This window comes from Anomalospiza imberbis, chromosome 1 (assembly GCF_031753505.1).
Source record: "Anomalospiza imberbis isolate Cuckoo-Finch-1a 21T00152 chromosome 1, ASM3175350v1, whole genome shotgun sequence".
Lineage (NCBI taxonomy): Eukaryota > Metazoa > Chordata > Aves > Passeriformes > Viduidae > Anomalospiza > Anomalospiza imberbis.
In genome coordinates, this window is record NC_089681.1 from 104,490,060 (window position 1) to 104,510,007 (window position 19,948).

A 19,948-nucleotide genomic window follows, 5' to 3' on the forward strand; every position below is an offset into this window, starting at 1 on the left:
AAAGACACTCCTGGACCCTCACAAAGGCCTGAACTAATAAACTTGTCTTCCAAAAGGGTGATTAAAAAAATTAATAATGCAATTTATAACAGTGAACTATTTTTCAACATTTGTCATTAAAAAAAAAATCATTAATGTTAAGATCATGCTGCCAGCTCCTTTTCAGGTGCTCTGTCTGCATCCTATGTTGGGTCCTTCCCAGCCCTGAAGCCTGCTAGCCTGCCCATCACCGAACACATCTGCCTGACTCCCAGGGTTTACTTCTGCACTTCCAAGGGCTTCCCTGTGAGAGCCAAACCAAAAAGAAAGGAGCTGCTTGCTGTCCAACTGCCTTTGTAGTGACTCAGAGGAGCAGAGGTGCTGTTAGTGGCCTGGCAAGACCCATGTGATGTATTGAAGAATATCAGACAAGGTCATTTGCTAGAGAGAAGCAAAATAATGGTCTGAGATTGAGACTGGGTAATAGAAACTTTTTCTGTGCTAAATCTGCCTCTGCATAATTTTGCTTTGTGGCTTTGGACAGTCAATTTACAGTACCAGAGCCTTAAAATGCTGTTTATTATTTTCCTTTGATTGCTGTAGCACTGGAGAGACACAAATCTGTGATCACAAAGCAGTTGTGTGAGGCATTGTATTAACAAAGAACAAAACCACAAATCCTGCCTCCAAAAAAATGCTGAAACAATGGTAAAACAGACTTTACTGCAAAGGTGTACTGGGGTTCCATGAACCTAGGGCTTTAACCTGTTGATTCAGATTTCCCAGCTGTATATATTGTAATCTTAAAACTTTCATTCATGTGTTGTAGATGTTGGAAATGTGCTTGCCACATACATGTTAGCCAGGACTTATATTACCTAGTAGTATAAAGCTACTGAAAAACGGAAGCAAAATTTTATGTATTATTTGTATCTGAGATACTGTATTACTCAGCGGGAAACAGTATTTGCTATTTGATATTTCAAGCTGAGGTCACTGCATTTATTTGTAAGCTAACTTTACTTTCTCCTTAGTGAATAAATGAACTCTTGAAGCATCTGTCTGCCTTTGTGGTACTACTTAATTCTTTGCCAGTTCTCTTTGTAAAAAGACACTTTTAAACATTTTGAAAGAAGCTAACCTCGCATTTGACTAGTAGAAATTGCCCTACAAATATCCCAAATTGTCTGTTCTAGTGTGTACAGATAGGTACATCCATACATTTAATTCTTGAGGTATCTTGTATCCTCTTGATAAAATACCCCACAATGGTATCACTCTTTTTTACACATTTTTTTCTGAAGATGAACTGGGAGAATGGGAACCTTTACTACACGTGTGACTACATAACCCCATCTTCTCAGGTCCTCGGATCAAGAATAGTTCAAGGGAGCAAAGCTGCCAAGCAGACATGCAGACAGTTGATAAACACTCATCAGGTCAAGAACATTCATCTGCTTTTGGAAGGATCTGGCAAGCTCATTTCAAAAGGGAGAAGCATTCGTTTTTTAGTGTATTTCTGGGAACTCCTTTCCTCTTTTCCATTAAGTTTTCGGTAATTTCAGACTTGTGTTTTTCTTCTGGTATATCAGACCTCAACAACAACAGTAATTTACCATATTTGATCTCACATGTTTGGCAGTGGGGCAGGACTATGGTATATTGTACAAATACAGGACTGTGCAAATACATGTGACAGTAAATGTAATGTGATATTGTGTAAAAGCAGCATCTTTTAGTCTGACTTAAATCACTCACAGATTGTAAAGGCTTTTTTTTTTTTTTAATAAATTTTCAAGGCGATCAGGCCCTCTGGATCAGGTATCTAACTAACAAGGTATATGAGGAACTTTGACCACACTACCAGTTTCTGAAGCAGAGTGAATTAGCCAATTTAAGTTCTGTTAATAATGCAGTTTGTATAGAAAAAGAACCTTAAATACAGGAATCAAAAGCTGCAAAGTCAGAGCTACACCAGCTAAAGGATGACATACTTCTGTGACTTTAATTATGAAACTCAATAAAAAATGATGCAATTTCTTATTATTTTCATTGTTTTCCCATAAATTAGATTAGTTATTTTGGCAAACACTAAGGGAAAATCAGCTCTTCAGCAATAAGCCTGTTTCCCTTGCTGTCCCATTTCGGCTATTTGACACTTCTAAATAATCCACCAAGTCACAGCCCTGAGAACAATGCATCGCAATTGAAGCTGAAATTCAGAAAAACAATAAAGCAAGAGGCTACAAGATGCACTGCCCTTAATAGAGAGCATCTGTGTGTTTCCATAAGTAACAGTATATTTGTAACGGGAGCCCTCAATAGACAACAATGCAGTTCAAAAGTAAAGGAATGGAAGATGTGGCCAGCATACCATAATGCTTTCCAATGAATCAATGGAATCACCTCCTAGGGAATATGGTATATAATAGCAGAACCACACGATATCAAAATATACTTGAGGTCAGAGATTATTTTCCTGTTAAGGGTTTGTAAAAAAGTCTAGTACAATGACGCTTCCATGAGTAAGTTAATAATAATAAAGGTTACTGGAAAATCGCAGCAGGGTTTAGAGAAGACCAAAAAGAGTGAGGAGGGCCAGGACTCACCTCTCAGTATATATAAACAACCTTAGGAAATATGAAATAATAAAGAGGGAAATGACAGAGGTACAATATAATTTATTTATTAGAGTTCTCACCCTCTTTGTGCTATATGAAGAAGGGAAGTAAATAACTCAGTTGGAAGAGTCGATACTCAAAACTGAGACATGCAAACACTCTTTTGAGAGCGCAATTATTTTAAGGATCTCTGTGAGGTTGTAAAGACGTAAGAAATAGGAAACAGAAACTTAACATGTAGAGAGCCAGAAAAAACATGGCTACAATGACTGAGAGTATCTCAAAAAGGGAAAAAAACATACCCAAACATAAAAGACATACCTGTCTTCCTGTTTTTAATTTTACATCTAGAGGCCAGCCAGGAGCCTGCAGCTTGTGCCACAAGGGCTGGCGGGACCTGGGCAGGGCCAGGAGCAATGGTGGCCAAATCCCCCTAGCATGTATAAATGGAGCCCAAAGGGAGCAGTAGAGGCCAGGACAGGCCAACAGGGTGTGGGGCAGCTCTTCCCATGCAAGTGTGCTGGATGGGATCCACCTACTACTGTCCACCAACTACAAGGACATTGAGGGTCTGGAGGGTGTCCAGAGAAGGGAAATGGAGCTGGTGAAGAGTTGGAGCACAAGGCTGATGAGGAGCAGCTCATGCATCTGGGGGTGTTTAACCTGGAGAAAAGTAGGCTCAGGGGGGACCTTATTGCTGTCTACAACTTTCAGAAATGGGGCTGCAGCCAGGTGGGTGCCAGTGTCTTCTCGCAAGGAACAAGTGATAAGACAAGAGAAAATGGCCTGAAGTTGTGCCAGGGGAGGTTTAGATTGGATATTTAGAAAAATTTCTTCAAGCATTTTTACAGGCTCAGCAGGGTGGTTGAGTCACTATCCCAGGAGGTATTTAAAAGACCTGAAGATGTGGTGCTTAGGGAGACAGTTTAGTTGTGGTCTTTGTTGTTGTTAATTAAATTCTTGGACTCAATGATCCTAAAAGTAATTTGCAACATAAATTAGAATTAGAATGATAATTCTAATTACAATTAGAATCATCAAATTATTTATCTGGAGTTTTCTCTTAACCTTTATCTTAACCAGGGTCTGAGACAGGATATTAAATTGGATGTTAACTCTGCCCTCTATGAAAGTATTTTACACATCAGAAAGGCACAGTAGAATAAAGTCACTTAATTAAAAATAACTAAATTAAAATACTCTCCCTTTTCCACACACGTACTTTAGAATTAAATAATAAAATACAAAAAAACATTTTTCAACTAGGACTGGGTATTGCAGCTTCTTACACATCTTAACTTCTGTTTATAAACAAAGGAGGATCTTCATATACCATGAACAGGCGTTACAGGCATTTCAGAAGCCCTATAATGATCTTCATCGAGACTGTAAATCCCATCATGCATACACTTGGCCAGTTAGTTGCTTTTCAGTATGCATTCCTGCAGAAAAAGTAATAATGAAGCAGTCTGAGGAACAGATTGCCCTTTGGAACAGACAGGGTGGAGGTCCCTATTCTGATAGAGCAAACTTTTATTTCATGATGGAACATTCCCTGGAAAAATTTGTGAGGATATGCGCTTGTACCAGATTGTTGTCCCAAGATGTAATGATTTCCACCTTCTATCTGCAATGATTTCCTGAAGAGGGATGATTCAGGTTTTTCTGATAGCCATCCAATATAAAAAATAAAAAGACTGTGATTGTTTTCAAGGGAGTTTGGAAGTCAGGTCAGATAATCAGACGCAACAGTTTCAAAGCTAAGTGCTTTTCAACTTTCCAACCTCCATCCAAAGATCTGAGTATAGTTAAATAAACTTTGTGAATGATGGAGATTCACTTCACTGGAAATACATGCAACCTGAAATCACATCACTGAACTACATTCTTTCTCCCCACCTCCAATGTAAAAATAACTTCATTTCAACCAGAAATCTTTGTGCAGGTCTTTTTCTTCTTCCTTCAGCAGCTATCAATCTAAAGTCATATTGTTAGGTGAGTGCATAAACTAATGATTGGATTCAAATACAGTGTGTCAGTGTGTTAAAATTCCAGGTGGAATTGACTGAAATGGTACAAAACAGAAGAATTAGAGAAAAGAAGGGAATGTCTGTGTAAAACAAAACATATAATTAGGAAAGACATTAATTGCTACGTGGTTGTAAAGGAAATGGCATTTTGCATACATATCCGCTGAGAAGTGGCGCAGTGATGATTTAGAAAGGGAAGTTTACGGTTCTGGGTCCATTAGGGAGGTCATTTATTCTGCTCTGCTTAGTCCTGATGAGACCAGATTGCTGATGCTGCTGTTGGTTTTGGATACCTCACTTAGGGATCAGGTAAACAGACAGGATACAGTCCAGAGAACATCAAGAACAGTGGGATGTTTAAGAAACAGGACCTATGAAAAAATTGAGCATGTTTAGTCTACAACAGCAAGACAAGGTACGATGATAAGACAGTATATCAAAAGCCAAAAATGAATACCATGTCCATGTCACCCGAAGCAAGGAGGGTTTACTTAGGAGATACTCTGAAAACATCTGTGTCTTTTTACACTCCAGCTTTTACAAGAACTGGTAAGAAAACCAGTGATCAGGGACAACCCATGTAAAGCTTTTCTTCTCCAGGATGGAGGAACAGGTTATATGGCAAACTGGGCAAACTTCCCAGCCTTACATATAAGCAATTGGAGAATACTGATGGCTGCTGGTCTGGTTATTTTGTAACAGACTATCTCAATCAATAAGTCCTGGTATTATATGACCTGGATTCTTGACACTGCTACCTTCATAAAGATGCTGAACAACCTTTTGGGGATGACTTCCTGAGACCTCCCAAATGCAATAGTGGCACTCTCTGAGGAGTCTCAGCAGTGGGCTCCATCTTATTTCACATAGGAATCTGAGAGATGGTGCCATCTCCTGCACACTGATGACCTTCAGCTCTGTCTGCCTGCACAATTATCTCTAATTACACCATCACACTCTTTTCAGTGCCTGAACGAATTAAAGGCAGATACTGTCTAAAATCAGGACTGGTGAGATAGGAGTCAAATGAAACATGTTCAGCATTCACAGGGAATAATTATAAGGTTGAACTATCTGTTAAACTTGCTCTTCACAGAACTGTTTTTCTTTGGTCCTCTATTGAGTTATTGTGCTTTTTGTTACAGCAACAACTTTTCCACCTTCGGGGGGTGGGGAGTGGCTTTCAGCAGTCACCACGTGCCTACTGCTTGTAGGAAACCTCCGTAAGCAATAACCATGATGCAGCACAAGAAACTGGCATGTCCTTAAAAAACAGCTGGGCTGAAAATATGTAAGTAATTAGAAGATGAAAATTCATTTCAAAACCTTTATCTTCAAGTCATTAGGACTACATGAGTGTGTTTGATACAGAACTATTTCCCAGGTTATCTGTTAGTCCATCACAGAAACAACAGTTGCTGAAGACACTGCAATCAGCTAAAGGAAGCGTGGTTAAGCATACATTTGTATTTTTAAGGATGTTTATAGCTATTTCAATTTTATTAAACCCCTGACACGTTTATTTTTCATTCAAGGACAGTTCTAAGAAGCAGTAGCAAGGAGGGCAAGACCTTTAAATAATATTGGTATAAATATACTACACTGGCACAGCTGAAAGTTTTCCATTACTCGGGAAAAGGTCACTAGACCTATTGAACATGTTTAGACTACCCATGCTGCTTAAAACATGACAAAAATAGCTTTACCATTTAGAATCTGACACAAATACAAACTGAAGGCTTTAGCAGGCTGGTATGTTTACCTAATTTTGGGGTGTTTTCCTGACATGGAGCCCAGTGTCCTACATGCACACACACAGGGAGCCATAGTTTTCTTTTGAGCTTTGCCTAATCATATGAATTTAGAACTTCTGTGCATGCTAAAAGTCTTTTCCTCTACCGTTCCTAAAATCACAACAGAAATGAACGTAACTCTTGTTTTAAAAATAGAAAATTACTTTATAATTATTTCAAAATTACACAGTTTTATATTTGCATATTACAGTTGTTTGGTGTTCTAATTACATTATTTTATATACTTAATGGGCAGAATTTTCAAAACTGACCAGTGATTTTTAACAGCTTCCTATTTTGGGCATTCAAACATGAAGATACTTAAAAAGGGCAAATTTTCAGAGGGACAGAATTTAGTATTTTATAAATTTCAGTGTGTCAGAGTAATCATTGCAAAATGGAGGCGCCCAATTTTACTAGACACTTTTTTTTTTTATTCAAAGATTGCATAAGAAACTCCTGATTTCTCTCTCCAGAGAAGCATATGAACAGAAATTACTTTCTGCCCATCAGATTTTCTCTCTCATCCCTCATGTTTTCCAATTGTCAAGAGACAATTGTTCTTTCCACATCATAAGAGCAGATCCTCATGTAACTGCTGCTGTTTGCAACTTCCATCCATCAGCTATGTAATTAGAGAAAAATATGGCTCGATCACCCCTTCTCCAAAATTATACATTAACCTGACCCAGAGTCTTGTGAAATCAGCCAGAAAAGTTTCAGTGATTTTTACAGATGCTACATCAGGTGGTCCATTTAGAAGAAAAAGTAAGCTGAAAAAAGTTTAAAACCTAGAATGGCTATCAACTTATCTCAAATGGGCAACAAAAAGAGATACTGAAAGGCAAACATAACATTTTATGCAATCTCAACTGCACAAAAATATATTTCCACAAGTTTTCCCAACTTTTTCGTATTTTGTGCTTTGTGGTATTTCTTTTTCTTCTCCCTTATAGTGTTCTGGACCTTGTTTTTAGGCAAAGTAATTAATATCTTTATATCCTTAACTGCAAACACCTAAATTATATGCAACATCTTTTTGTCATAAAAACTCTCCTTGGGAAGGTTTTTTTATGTAGTCTCTTGCTACAGCTAACTGGATAAAAATCCTACAACTCTGAGAGTATGGAGACTCAGAAAAATTAATTTGCTTATGAGAAATCTTTGGAGCGTTTTCATTTATTCATTTGTTTTCTGGTCTGCTGTATTGCTTGGGATACTTGATCTCCCACATTCCCTGCACTGCATTAACCATGTAGTTGGACTCATCCAGGGAATAGGAAAGTGGTTTCTGAGGGATGGAGGTGCTACTGAAGCAACCAGGGGGACAGAGGACGGAAAAAACCTTCCGCACCAACCAAGCCTCATGTTACTGCTCTGCACTGCAGGTCTATCTCAAGGGCATTGTACCTGGAGGCTGCTATGATCAGGTCTCACAAAACTTAATTTCTACATGTGCTACTTCAGTACAAACAGTTTGGGCTAATGATTTGAGCTGACTTCATTCCTTACATTTGATGCTTGTTCACACACTGTACTAAGATCCTGGTAAACTTCATACACGTACTGCAATGATGAGATGTTGTTTTACTTTTCATAATATTTTAAGGGACATAAAAAAAAGGCCAAAGACTATCTACAAAAATCATCTATGGAGTTTTACAGCCTGAAACTGCCTTTCCATATTTGGGGGCATGAATCAGGCTTGTAGGCCTGATTTTTTTCCATTCTTTCAGAGGAAGGAAATCCAAAGAACCAAAGTGTGTTTCAGACATGTGTTAGACTTCCAAAACACAAAAATACAGGAGGTCCCACTTGACCCATCATGGATCCCTCTACCTGGCTCCAGATAAGCAGTTGTGGTAGCTACATTTTTGTGGCAGTGCCTCGAATATCATCTGACTGTACGTCACTTTGACTTGGCTTGACTATGCTAGCACAACTTATGTGACAGACTGGGTACTCTGGACATCTCTAGTGACCAACTGTTTTCTTCTTCAGAGGACTAGATGACTTACTTCAGGAATTTAGGAACTTACAATAACCTGGCTATGAGGTACATATCTTGTGAAGTCACATACTCTTACACTCAGTAAAAGCTAACAAAAATATGTGTGTGTCATAATAATAAACAAAGAATACATATAAATGTATTGAGAATTACTATCTTCATGTTTACATTTGGTTTAGAGATAGGCAGAGCAGAAGTTAAAAAAAATAGGAATTTTTTATCTTCTGCTGTGTTGAAGCAGTTAGCTGGTCTCTTACATTTTCCCTCTTCAATAGCAAGGGGATAAACTTAATGCAATAGGGTGACTCTGCTCTCGTACCCTTATCTCCTTTTACTTTCCCTAATTTTTTTCTTTCATCTATTAATAAGGAAATACCTCACCTTCACACTTTATCAACATATTATCCAAGTTTGTGCTTTCCTCTATTTTCTGGAAGAGACAGGCTAACAAACCAGTCTGTCTCTGCAAATCCTGTGCGGTTTTGGACACAGGTACTTAAAATGATACATGGAAGTGTCCAAATAATCACAGAATCACAGAATGCTTTGGGGTGGAGGGGACCTTAAAGATCATCTAGTTCCAGCCCCCTGCAACGGGCAAGGACATCTTCCACTAGACCAGATTGCTCAAAGTCCCCAGGTACTCTCACAGGTAAGAAAAAGAAATTCATTTCTTGTAGAGAAGATGTAAGTTAACAAATCTGGATCTAATTAAATAGTGATACATTAATTTGGAAATGAATTCTACCAAGAATTCCTCAATCTGTATAGAATGCTGCTCTACCAATAAGCATCCTCTGAGAATTACCATAACTGCACAGCATGAGTAAACTTTACAGTGCTGGCTGCCTAAAAGTATGGCAGATTCTTAAATTTCCTGGCAAGAAAAGTATCTGAATATGATAAAACCACAGTTGCAAATAGCATTAGGAGATACTGAAAGAATGAAAAATGAAATCTTTCTTTGTTGTGTTCACTTGGGTGGACTCTGGTCTCCATATGAGTGTTTAAAAACCTTTAGCACTGCCATGCACAAAACTGCCATTGGAAAATTCTGGGGAAAATCTGGCCATTCCCCTCAGAAACATTAATTTCTGAAACGACAGGTATCCATACAAACAGTAGGTCTCCATGCAGACAGACTACTTAAGAGGAAATTTCCAGCTGTTTAGCAGCTATACAGGTCTCATGCCAGCTTTCCTGTGTAGGGTTTCACCAAATAGATGGCAAAGCATGACACAATTTCAGAAGCCCTCGTAGTTACTGAGCCATTTGATTTTCAGATGAAGTAGCAACTATGAATTCCCACAAAGAACTGAAAGAAGGACAGCAAATTAATCATGCTAAGTGTGAAAGTACCAGAACTGACAGAGTAAGGGATGGGTAACATCAGAGACCAAAACCTCAGTGGAAACTCTTATTAGTGGTTTATCTTCCTTGCTATCTTTTTTTTTTTTTTTTTTTTTTTTTTTTTTTTTTTTTTTTTTTTTACTGCAGTTGGTCCCAACCTCCGAATAAGAACAGAATAGAATGAAGATAGAGGTTTTTGTTTTTTATCTTGCTGATAAGGATTACATTATGTGGAGGTGTTTTGGGGCTCTTTTTATCTTACTCCATTAAAGCCTGAAGAAAATGTACATTAGAAAATGGTTTGTTCCAAACAGACAACTTGAAAAATTAGTTACAGACATCACAAAACTTTTCTTGCTAAAGCAGTTGACTGTGTGTTTTGAACACACACTCTAAAGTATGAAATAATATTTGGCAACAGCTATAAAGGAACAGATTCTGAAGAGTACATTACTGCACCAGAAGTCAATCATTAAGGGTCAGTGAAGCTGTTTTGGGAATGATTTACTTGTGAACTATTCAACTGACCAAAAGGTAAATATGCAAGGTATTATTGCAATGTTACATCATGTTCACTGCCGGAATCTTACAGGTTATTTTTGTCAGACAAGACATGAATAATCCCAAGATCGCTCACTTTCATATGCAAAAGAAATAAGCTATACACACGCAGTGTGGCATCTGCACACATATTACCATGAATTTTCAATCACTCCTTCAATATGGCAGTGTATACCACTGACCCTCAGCCACAGGGTTGATTTAGGTGATTTCCAACTTATGCATCCAGTTTCTTCTGTTCCTCCCACATGGACAGAAGGGCAGCAACTCAGAGGGATCCAAATTTCAGACAATCATTAAACCAACAAGGAGCTATTCAGTGGGGAAAGGCAGAAGGCTAGATGGAAGCTCCCTCTGGGCTGCATTTAGCCCACAAAACATAGTCTGGATGATGCCAGAATGGAAGGGTAAATTTCATAAGGAATGAAAGGGATAAAATAAGCTTTCATGGAATGAATAGCTAAGTAGCTCCCCAGACATATGAACTCTTAGTAGCCAAAGACTGAAAAATTGTAGTAACTACAGTGTGAGCACTGTACAAGAAGAAAATGCCTGCCAAATTCATGTTCTGATGCCAGAAATTTTTAAAATCATGAAAACACATAAACACAAATCTGTAAAAGCATAAATATGGTCATTGCTAAGTTATGGGAACAACCCTATTGACTGTAGGAATGTTGCTAGTAAAATTCTCACAGCAGAAACAAGAATTGCAGAAGTTACCATATCTTTCTGACTTTTTGTCATACACAGGAAGCACTTTTAATATCGAGTTGGACACAAAGCCAAATGTCTGCACATAACCCTCAAAAGAATGATTAAACTGATTCTCAAATAAATGTTAGCCAGGGATTTTAATTAATGAAAGATGAAAAAAAAGTGTGAGTTCACATGAAAACAAATGATTCCTTCTTTCTTACTGTAGAAGAAAACCTTAAATTGGGTAGTAAAACCACCTGTAGTAAGAAAACCATAAATTGGGTTTTGGACAAGGAAATGTAGGCTGCTGTTGGAAATCCCCAATTTACTCCTGAGTGTGAATGTGCAAGAGGTACCAGCTCCAGATACACTACTTAATACACCACTAAAAACAAAGACTGTCTCTCATGTTGAACTGTCCGTGCTTTCACACATGGGAACAAATTCTTGGCAGAAAATCCTGTTCTAGGCCTATGACTCTCAGGTATGGCAGAGTGACCATGATACAGGCAAAGAAGCATCTTCTGGAGCCTCAGGACAACACAAAATTTCCCTGTGGAATCTCAGATCTTGAGTCAACATACCTACATCTCCCCTGGGGCCATGAAAGTGAGGCAGTGAACAAAAACAACTGAAAGAAGCTGGGCTGCTTGGCAGAGGTGAGGAGAAGTTTCACTGGCCGCTGGTACCTTCATGTTATGCAATGCCATGCTGGGCATAATGCTCCTTATTCTAGAAGAGCCAAAATATTGCACAAAGTGTCCCTGTTTTACCCAGACATCATCCCCTCCCCAGCACATCAGACACTGTACCATGCCTTGAAAACACTCTGGAGGAGAAAATAATTTCCCCTTTGAGTAAAGAAGAGCAACAGGTAAAAATACTTCATGAGCGAGAACTCCTCAAGTTGCTGAGCATGCGATTCCTTGCAAATCTACAGGTAAGGCCAAAATGAAAGTCATCTGAAGACAGGGATGAAGCTGATCAAGATGAGGAGTTGGATTGTTGTTGCTGCAGCTACACAGATTCACAGCTGGATGGCCTCAAGTCTGAATAGCTCAGTATTATTTATTATGCCATGCCAAGGTTAGCCACCAGTTAGTTTATAGCAAAATAGAGAGGACAGAAGGACACCTGAACCATAACTTTCAATTTTCAATCAACCATTGACTTGGCATACCAAAAAAGGCATAATAAGGTACCATTTCACTGATTTCACTTGTCTGGGAAAATGTCATCCAGTTGAAAACCTGTCCCATGCACCTAATAAATGGATAAGCCTGTTGATATGCAATACAAATCAGGTCTCTATCTGGGAAAGAAAACTTTTTTTTTACCTCACAGAAACCCTATATTAGAAAATTCTGGTTTAGCCTTCAGAGGAGATACTTTTTCAGATGAATAGCCTTTGGTCCTGTGAGAATAGGTGTGATGCTGTCAGTTGTGACATCCGAATTGCGTCAGGCCTCAAGCTGAATGGAGTCCAAATTAAGATCATGAATATAAAGATGTCTTTCATTGTGTTTGTTTAGCTGTGCAGTCACGTCACCATCAGCTGTCTGTGACCACAGAACACTGAATCTCTTTCTATTCATGTCCATTTAAAATCTATACCAAAAAGGAAAAAAAAGAAAAAGAAAAGAATAAAAAAAAAGTGAAAAAATTTACATTATTTATCTTTTGAAAACATTAGTCCAAGTTATAGATATACAGGCATATTGTATTTTCAGTGCAGTCCTGGTCTTGCCTTAAGTTTTTGCCATAATGTCCAACAGTACAAAATGAGCCATAAGTTTCAATGCAAAAATACATTATTTCAAAAGGTTCAAATAGGCAAGCAAGAGATGATAAAAAGGAAGAAAGAAGTAATTCCCTAAATTTCAAGGGTAGAGACGGATAAAACGCTTAAGCCAATCCACTAGTATCAAGTACAACATGGTGTTAAGTGACTACCATTTAACATCTTTTAGAAAAACAAAACATTTTAATGAGAACCTCTGTTTTTAAACAACATCTAGTAAACAATAGCTAGAACTCATGTGGTAATAATGATCCCAGTGAGTGTCTGACAGTGGTTTTTAAGTACACCAACCAGTGCTCTAGCAAATTATCAATTTGAGGTCACCGGACACTTTAACTACATTTTTTATCTAGCTTTAAAAGGTTTTGTGGATCCTGCTATTTTGAATTTAAGAGCCAGTTTATTCTGTTCAGTTTGGATGTGTGCAATGTTTTGGTATTGTATGAAATGGCTCCAGAGCACTTAGCATAAACAATGGTTTCAAGAACACTACACTAAACATTTCAAAGCCATTTCAAAGCAATGGATTTGCTTTATTCATACTCAGATGTTTTTTTCTGGGTTTTTTTTTTTTACAACTAACAAAGATACTGTTGTCCAAGGAAGCATAGCATACAAGATAGAAAAAGCTTTGCTAAACTAACAGTTCCAAACTTCCTCTAACAGAGCCCACTTGTTTGTTACTGATGCAGTTCAACCGCTGAAGAATTTCAACTGCTTCCCTGAGCAGTGTTTTCATCTCTTCCCAACCAGCCCACCTGTAACAACAGAGGCAATTAACTCCAGTGCCTTCCTGAGCTGTATAGCCTGGCCAACTTCCAGCAAGACCAAGAACTTGGAAAAGGGAATGATTGCTGCTGCCTGGGGGCAGAAACAAACAGAATGAGCAGCTGGAGTGAGACGAGAAGCTCCTCCATGCAGCCATCATGGGCCACAGTTCCCTCCTTGTATAGCTCTCTTCTCCAAGGAACCAGCTGCCTTGGCAGGGAGCATCACTGAGGGACTCACTAAACTGACTTGTAAATGGGCTTATGATGGAAATGCAGGAGTTGAGGCTTTTACAGCCAACCCTCCATACCCCACCACACAACTCTCATTAGAACAACTGAGGCTTGCTTCAGGGTATTGCCTGGCATCTGAGAGTCAGTGTGCATCCAGCCCAGCAGCTTTCCAAAGCCACCTTTCCAAACTCACAGTCATTAGCAGCAGCAGACACTTGAAAGAACTTGACACCTATAGGAGGAAAGTAAATGCAGGAGGTCTAAGTACCTTCCTTCAGATCTTGTTCTCAGAAGCGAGTTATATACACAGCAGTTTATGAAGAATTTTAGGTCCCAAGAACTCAGGTTACATTTAGAGAAACTGCTGAAAATTCATTTCTGTTTCACTGCAAATTAAGGGTTTCACAAGTCTGCACACTCTACATAATCTTTAAAAAATGGAACTTGGGTTCCTGGGCAACTTGGCCAATTCTGAAAATTTTACCCGTGACAGTCTTTAATTCCCCAAAACATTAAACTGCAGAAACCACTCCCAAAACCAAGTCTGGGAAACAAATTTGCAGTTGCTCAGCGTAGCTCAATACTTAGCCTATTGAGTCACCACAATGACCACAGAACGGATGGATTATACGATTTTAATAGGTCAGACACCGCTGTTTTTTCCTTTACAATCACACATCCTAAAACAACTAAAAAGTAGTTGAGATAAGTCAGACACGTGTGCCCACACTCTGTTTATTTTGAAAAGTCATCACCTCTTCTCCAGATGAATGTTGTTATATTTGCACCTGACCTTATGCTGCCTCTCTTCAGTCAAGGACAGGGATTGACACACACAGGCAAAGAGCCTGCCAGAATAAGAGACTTATTTCTCTAAACATAGCTTTGTCACTCCTCCATCACACCAGCAGTTTGTGTGGCCAGGTGAGGAGTTTATCCTCCCCTTAACTGTGCCTATCTTTTGCAAATATGATTGAACTAAAGGAATTTAACAACATGCAGTTCTGTTTTTAAATTAACACTGATAGGGCACCTCCTGATTGTTTTTCTGTGGTGTAGCTACAGTTTTTAAGACACTAACAGACAACTGACAGTTGCAAATACACGGGTGATGTGCTGAGTACTGTATAATAGGGCAAGGAAGTTACTGTTGATATACATGCATAGAAGAAAAAACAAAAAAGCATTTTCTTCCTCCTACTGACTTTCTTGACCACATGGAATTTTTTTTCTTCCCACCATCACATTTCTCATAGGACAATATGTTACTGGGCCTTCCTTGCAAATCATTCTGTGGAAAATAGTATGGAAGGTAAGTGTGAAACTCTGTGAACACAGCAAGTGGCAAGTAACACTCCAGCTCTCAAACACCACCTGTACTATTTCTGCTCTGCTCTTCACTTCGTGCTTTTCTTTCTTCATAACTGAACACTAACAGCCGTCGAGTGGCTTCAGCAGTGCCAAAGAGCACACCCCTTGCTCTATTTCTCCAAGAAAATGAAAGGTGATGGATGACATGAAGTTTTGGCCACAGTGCAGTCAGTAGGATTTTTTCTTTGGACTTTTTTGTGCCAGAATTTCTCACCAGTTTGCAGAGATGTCATAACTCAAATCTACACCATTTGAAGTTACCTTAAAAAGAAACTCTTGCCCCAACTGCAAACCATGCTGGTGACTGCTACCTATTTTGTGAAGTGTCCTGAGATAGAGGCCAACAGAGGGTTGAACAATAGTGAGGAAGGTTTAACATCTAGAGAGCACAAAAGGAAGTAATTTCATATAGCAGGCCATAAAGGATTAAAAAACATGTTCTGTGTTTAACAGAACAGCTTTGCCCCAAGAGGTCTACGGAGCTGTTTCAAGTGTTCCCCTTCCACATTATATCTGGAATGACCGAGTCCAAATGGGAAACAGCACAATATACTCAATGTTTGTTTTCTTTTCTCTTCTTCTGTTATCAGTATCAGCTGAACACCACACAAAACTTTAAGATTATCCCTGCCCACCTTGTCTATCCCCAAAAATTTGATCCTGAAGGGGAAAGAAGCAGCAGGGCAAGGCATGCTGGAGAAAACAAAGGAAGTAGAGTGTAGCTAAGGCTGGATCTGTAAAAGAAGTGAAAAAGAAAGCCCAGAAATGAATCCAACTGGAATAGGTTCTCCTCAAAAAATTTCAGCCTAGCATCACTGTTGGTAGTTTTTACACTTTGAGCCAGAGTGCAGGAGCCAACTGTGTGACCTAGAGAAACACCCACCCAACAAGCTGGTTGAAACCACAACTATGACTTCTCTAATGAACTAGCTCTGCTGGTTGTCTGGCAAGCGAGGCGTGTGCCCAGGTGGCAGGTGACACAGTGCAGCTGGACAATGGGGAATGGGCACTCTTTACCAATGTGGTCACTGCATCTCAGGTGATCTCCAAACAACTGATGGACAAAGAAGTGATGTTAATGAAGCAGCAAATGGAAGTTTACCTTATGGCTACTTTTCTGGAGTTGAGGTAGGTATGAAAATGCCACATGGCAGAATACATTAATTTTAAACATAGATCTACAATAAAACCTAAAAGTTTCATGTTTTCCTGTGGTTATGAGCCTGCAAGCCATTCCACACAGGCAAATCTTTGTGTCCTTGATTAACCTCAGCCAATAACTCAAACAGGGCTGTGTCTGATTAAGGTCCACATTTGCAAGCTTCAGAAAATGCTCTGTAGAAAAATGTGGTTGTTGGCCAACCCTGATTGCTGCACATAAGTTACATCTGATAGGAGCAAAATGTGAGAATTTTGACTGAAATTTCCTTACAGACCAGGGCAGCACTATTTTTCTTGTTGATTTTGTAGTCACTGCCTCAGCATAATTACCCCTTTCTTGTCAATGTCAAAACAGGGTGGAGGAGAGGTTATTTTTCAAAATACAGGATAAATCCCTGTGAAATGAAGTTCTGCTCTGCTCACAATTCTAGACCTGATCCATCCTGAAACCAATGTGAGGCTTTCTGTTGACTTAAATGGAAGCTGGGTCATGCCCTGAGCAGACACTACTGCACATATAACAAAACCCCTCTCCAACTTTGGATGGCAGAAAGCATGGACCTAGAAACATTAAAGACTACTGAGGTCAGAAATTTGTCTATAACAAAAATCTAACACAGCAGAAATCAACAAGGACACCTGTCTGCACTCTGCCTCTTTCTAGCACTACCAACCCAGACAAAAGTGCATCCACAGCAGGTATTTATCAAAAATGTAAAAAGATCTTGGGAAAAGACAAAATGTGGCCCAGAGTCCAAAATGTAGAGTAATTATTCAATCTTAAAGTTTTCAAGTAAAATAAATATAAGCTTGAAGAAATGAGTGCAATACAACTTAGAAGCTGGAAGACTTGCATCAGGCTTTGTAGCACAGTTTTATGCTTGTCAAACATTAAAGTCAACCTAGGACTTGCAGAAGAAGGGAAGCATGAACACTGCATGGCCAGTGTCAGACTCCATGCTGTGTGTCAACAGACCACCAGCAAACCCCTGTACGTTGTTTTTACCATTCTTCACATGGTTCCTATGCAAAAACAGTAATGAAAAAAGCTTACAATGAGGCACAGGTAAGCCTGAAAATGAAACACACAAAACAGTTCTACGAGCGTCAGGGGATTTGGAGGGAAAGGATCACAGAAGAGCATATGCTTTGGAAAGATTGAAACAATTACTGTGCAATGTTGGTATGAAATTGATTGTCAGGAAAAAAAATACAGCAGGAAAAATGAATATTGATCTTTTAACAGGAGAGGCCATTAGTTTGGATGATACAGCATTTATAGGCTGGTCATTACCTTGTCTCACACATCCCCAGGATGGATGCACAATTATTTGAACAATCTGTAGGTGGAAGAGGCAGAGGTATGGGCAGACCTGCTACCCTCACACTGGCAGGTATGTTTTGACACGTTGTCTGAATGTGATTGACACTCAGTAGCCAGAAATGTCTCACTCAGGAAGGTCTCTCTAGGCTGATCAGTTCTACCACCCAACCTGAGCTTGACAGGCTCAGGAAGGAAAAAGAGGCTCTTCTTTAGTCAGCTTTTTTCTACATTTGTTTTTCAGCAAATCAAGAAACAGACAATGACACAGGAATTTTTTTGGGATTAGTTATGGACTTAACAGATACATCCTGTATAAATGAAGAACAGGAAGGTCCTGCAGGGCTGTGCAATGGGAAAGAATACACTGTACCACAGGTAATGGATGCATCCTGATACCCTGGCACTGACTTAGGACCAAGCACTGACAAGGACCAAGAAGGCCCAGAGAACTTGTAACTGAAACTTATTAGCAAATTACTGAGCTAGTGCCTCCTCCCTTACTCCATAACGTTATTCACATGTTTGAATACAACCTCTTCATAATACCTCATGATACCCATTGTACTACAAATTTTTGGATTAGCTTCAAATTCCATTTAAACAGCAAAAGAGATTTGGAGTGGGGGGGGGGCGGGAGGTAAAAAAAGGTAAAAAAAACCTGACACTGTTGATCATAAATCTCTCGATATATATACACGTATATATATATATATATACATGTATATATACACATGTATATACATACATACATACATACATACATATATATATATATATACACATGTATATATATAGATGGAGGATGGATGCAAACCATGCTGGTGATAGGTTTCCTAGCGCCAGCAGTTCCCAGCAAGCCGGTGCCTCGCCTCCCGCCGTCCCCGCGCCGTCCCGACTCACGCAGGGGAGGAGCGGCCGGCAACGCGGGGCCCGAGGGAGACCCCCCCCTTCCCGGCTTCGCATCACCCACACCCCCCGGGAGGCGCCTCCGGGCTCAGTGCCGACCCTCACCGCCCCGCCCGGCCCGGCCCCGCCGCCACCTACTTCTTGCAGGGGATGAGCGCCTTCCTCTCCTCCAGGATGCGGACGCGCTGGTTGGGGCCGTCGTAGGAGACGGCGGCCCGCGTGTTGCGGCCCGAGCCGTGCTCGTAGAACACGGTGCGCCCTTCCCACTGCCGCGGCGCCTGGCACGGCTCGGCCCCCGCCGCCGCCGCTCCGCCGCGCAGCAGGAGGACGCCCAGCAGCAGGAGCAGCCGCAGCGGCGGCGCCGGCCCCGGGCGCTGCTGCCGCCCGGCCGCCGGCCGCGCCATGCTCCGCTCCGCGCCGCGCTGCCTCGGCGCACGGCCGCCCCGCACGGCGCGCAGGCGGGCGGGCAGGCTGGCTGTGCCGGGGGGCGGGGGCGGCCCGCCTCCAAACCCGCAGCAGCTCGGCGGCGAGAGGCGGCTGCCGCCACAGCGCCCGGAGCGCCAGCGGGGCACGAGGCGGCGCGGCGACAGGCCACCGGGACCCGCGCCCTCTCACGCCTCCCTCCCCGCAGCCGAGAGGGTCTGGGCGCCCTGGCCGTGCCCAGAGGGGCAGCTCCGAGCTCCAAGCCCTGGGTATTCTGCGTGAGCTTGGGGAGGGAGGGGATATGAGAACAGGAGTGACCTGCTGGGACAAACGGCTTTAATGTTGCACTCGAGGGAGGCATTTCAGTGTCTCCCCACGGACAGACAGTGTCACCAAGCATTCCTTCACCACATGCATTCCTTCATCTCCCACTGCCCTCTTAGGTGTATCAGCTGTTCTTTCCTGCCTGCTCTGGATGTGCCTTCCGCACCCACTAAGGGAAGGGGAGGCCCGTGCCCCAGATGCTCCGTGTCTGCAGCTCGGCTGCCTCTGCAGGGAACACCATGATACCTGGCCGGGGCAGGTACCTCAGCCACGCTGCGTCTCTCTCAGGTCACCGGGATAACTTGGCATTGAGTTAATCTTCTTGTCTCAGCGGGTCTCTCAAAGACTGGGGAGCGGCATTTCCCACAGTGAAGAACGGGCCTGGAGGTCTTTCCGTGCACGGGGGAACAGAGGTGGGCTATGAAGGGAGCCCTGTACCCACGCCTGGGCACGCCATTCTCTGCACCAGGGGCGCGTGCCCGTGGAGTACCAAAGAAAGGAAAATAAAAAACAGTTTGGGAAAAGTCTGAAACCCCTTCTTCCGCTCGTGTGCAGATGCGATTGGTAGGGGACGGCGGGGGGAGCGGGGCGAA

At 41.1% G+C, this 19,948-nt stretch overlaps 1 protein-coding gene across 1 annotated transcript in view; it reads right to left on the reverse strand.

The window, feature by feature from the left end:
- Positions 1–19,076, reverse strand: part of EPDR1 (ependymin related 1) — a 27,315-nt gene extending 8,239 nt beyond the window's left edge. Inside the window, exon 1 of the mRNA XM_068203622.1 lies at positions 18,747–19,076. Within this exon, the coding sequence (XP_068059723.1) occupies positions 18,747–19,012 (266 nt within the window). The 5' untranslated portion in view covers positions 19,013–19,076. The remainder of the gene's footprint in view (positions 1–18,746) is intronic.
- Between the last annotated feature and the right edge of the window lie 872 nt (positions 19,077–19,948).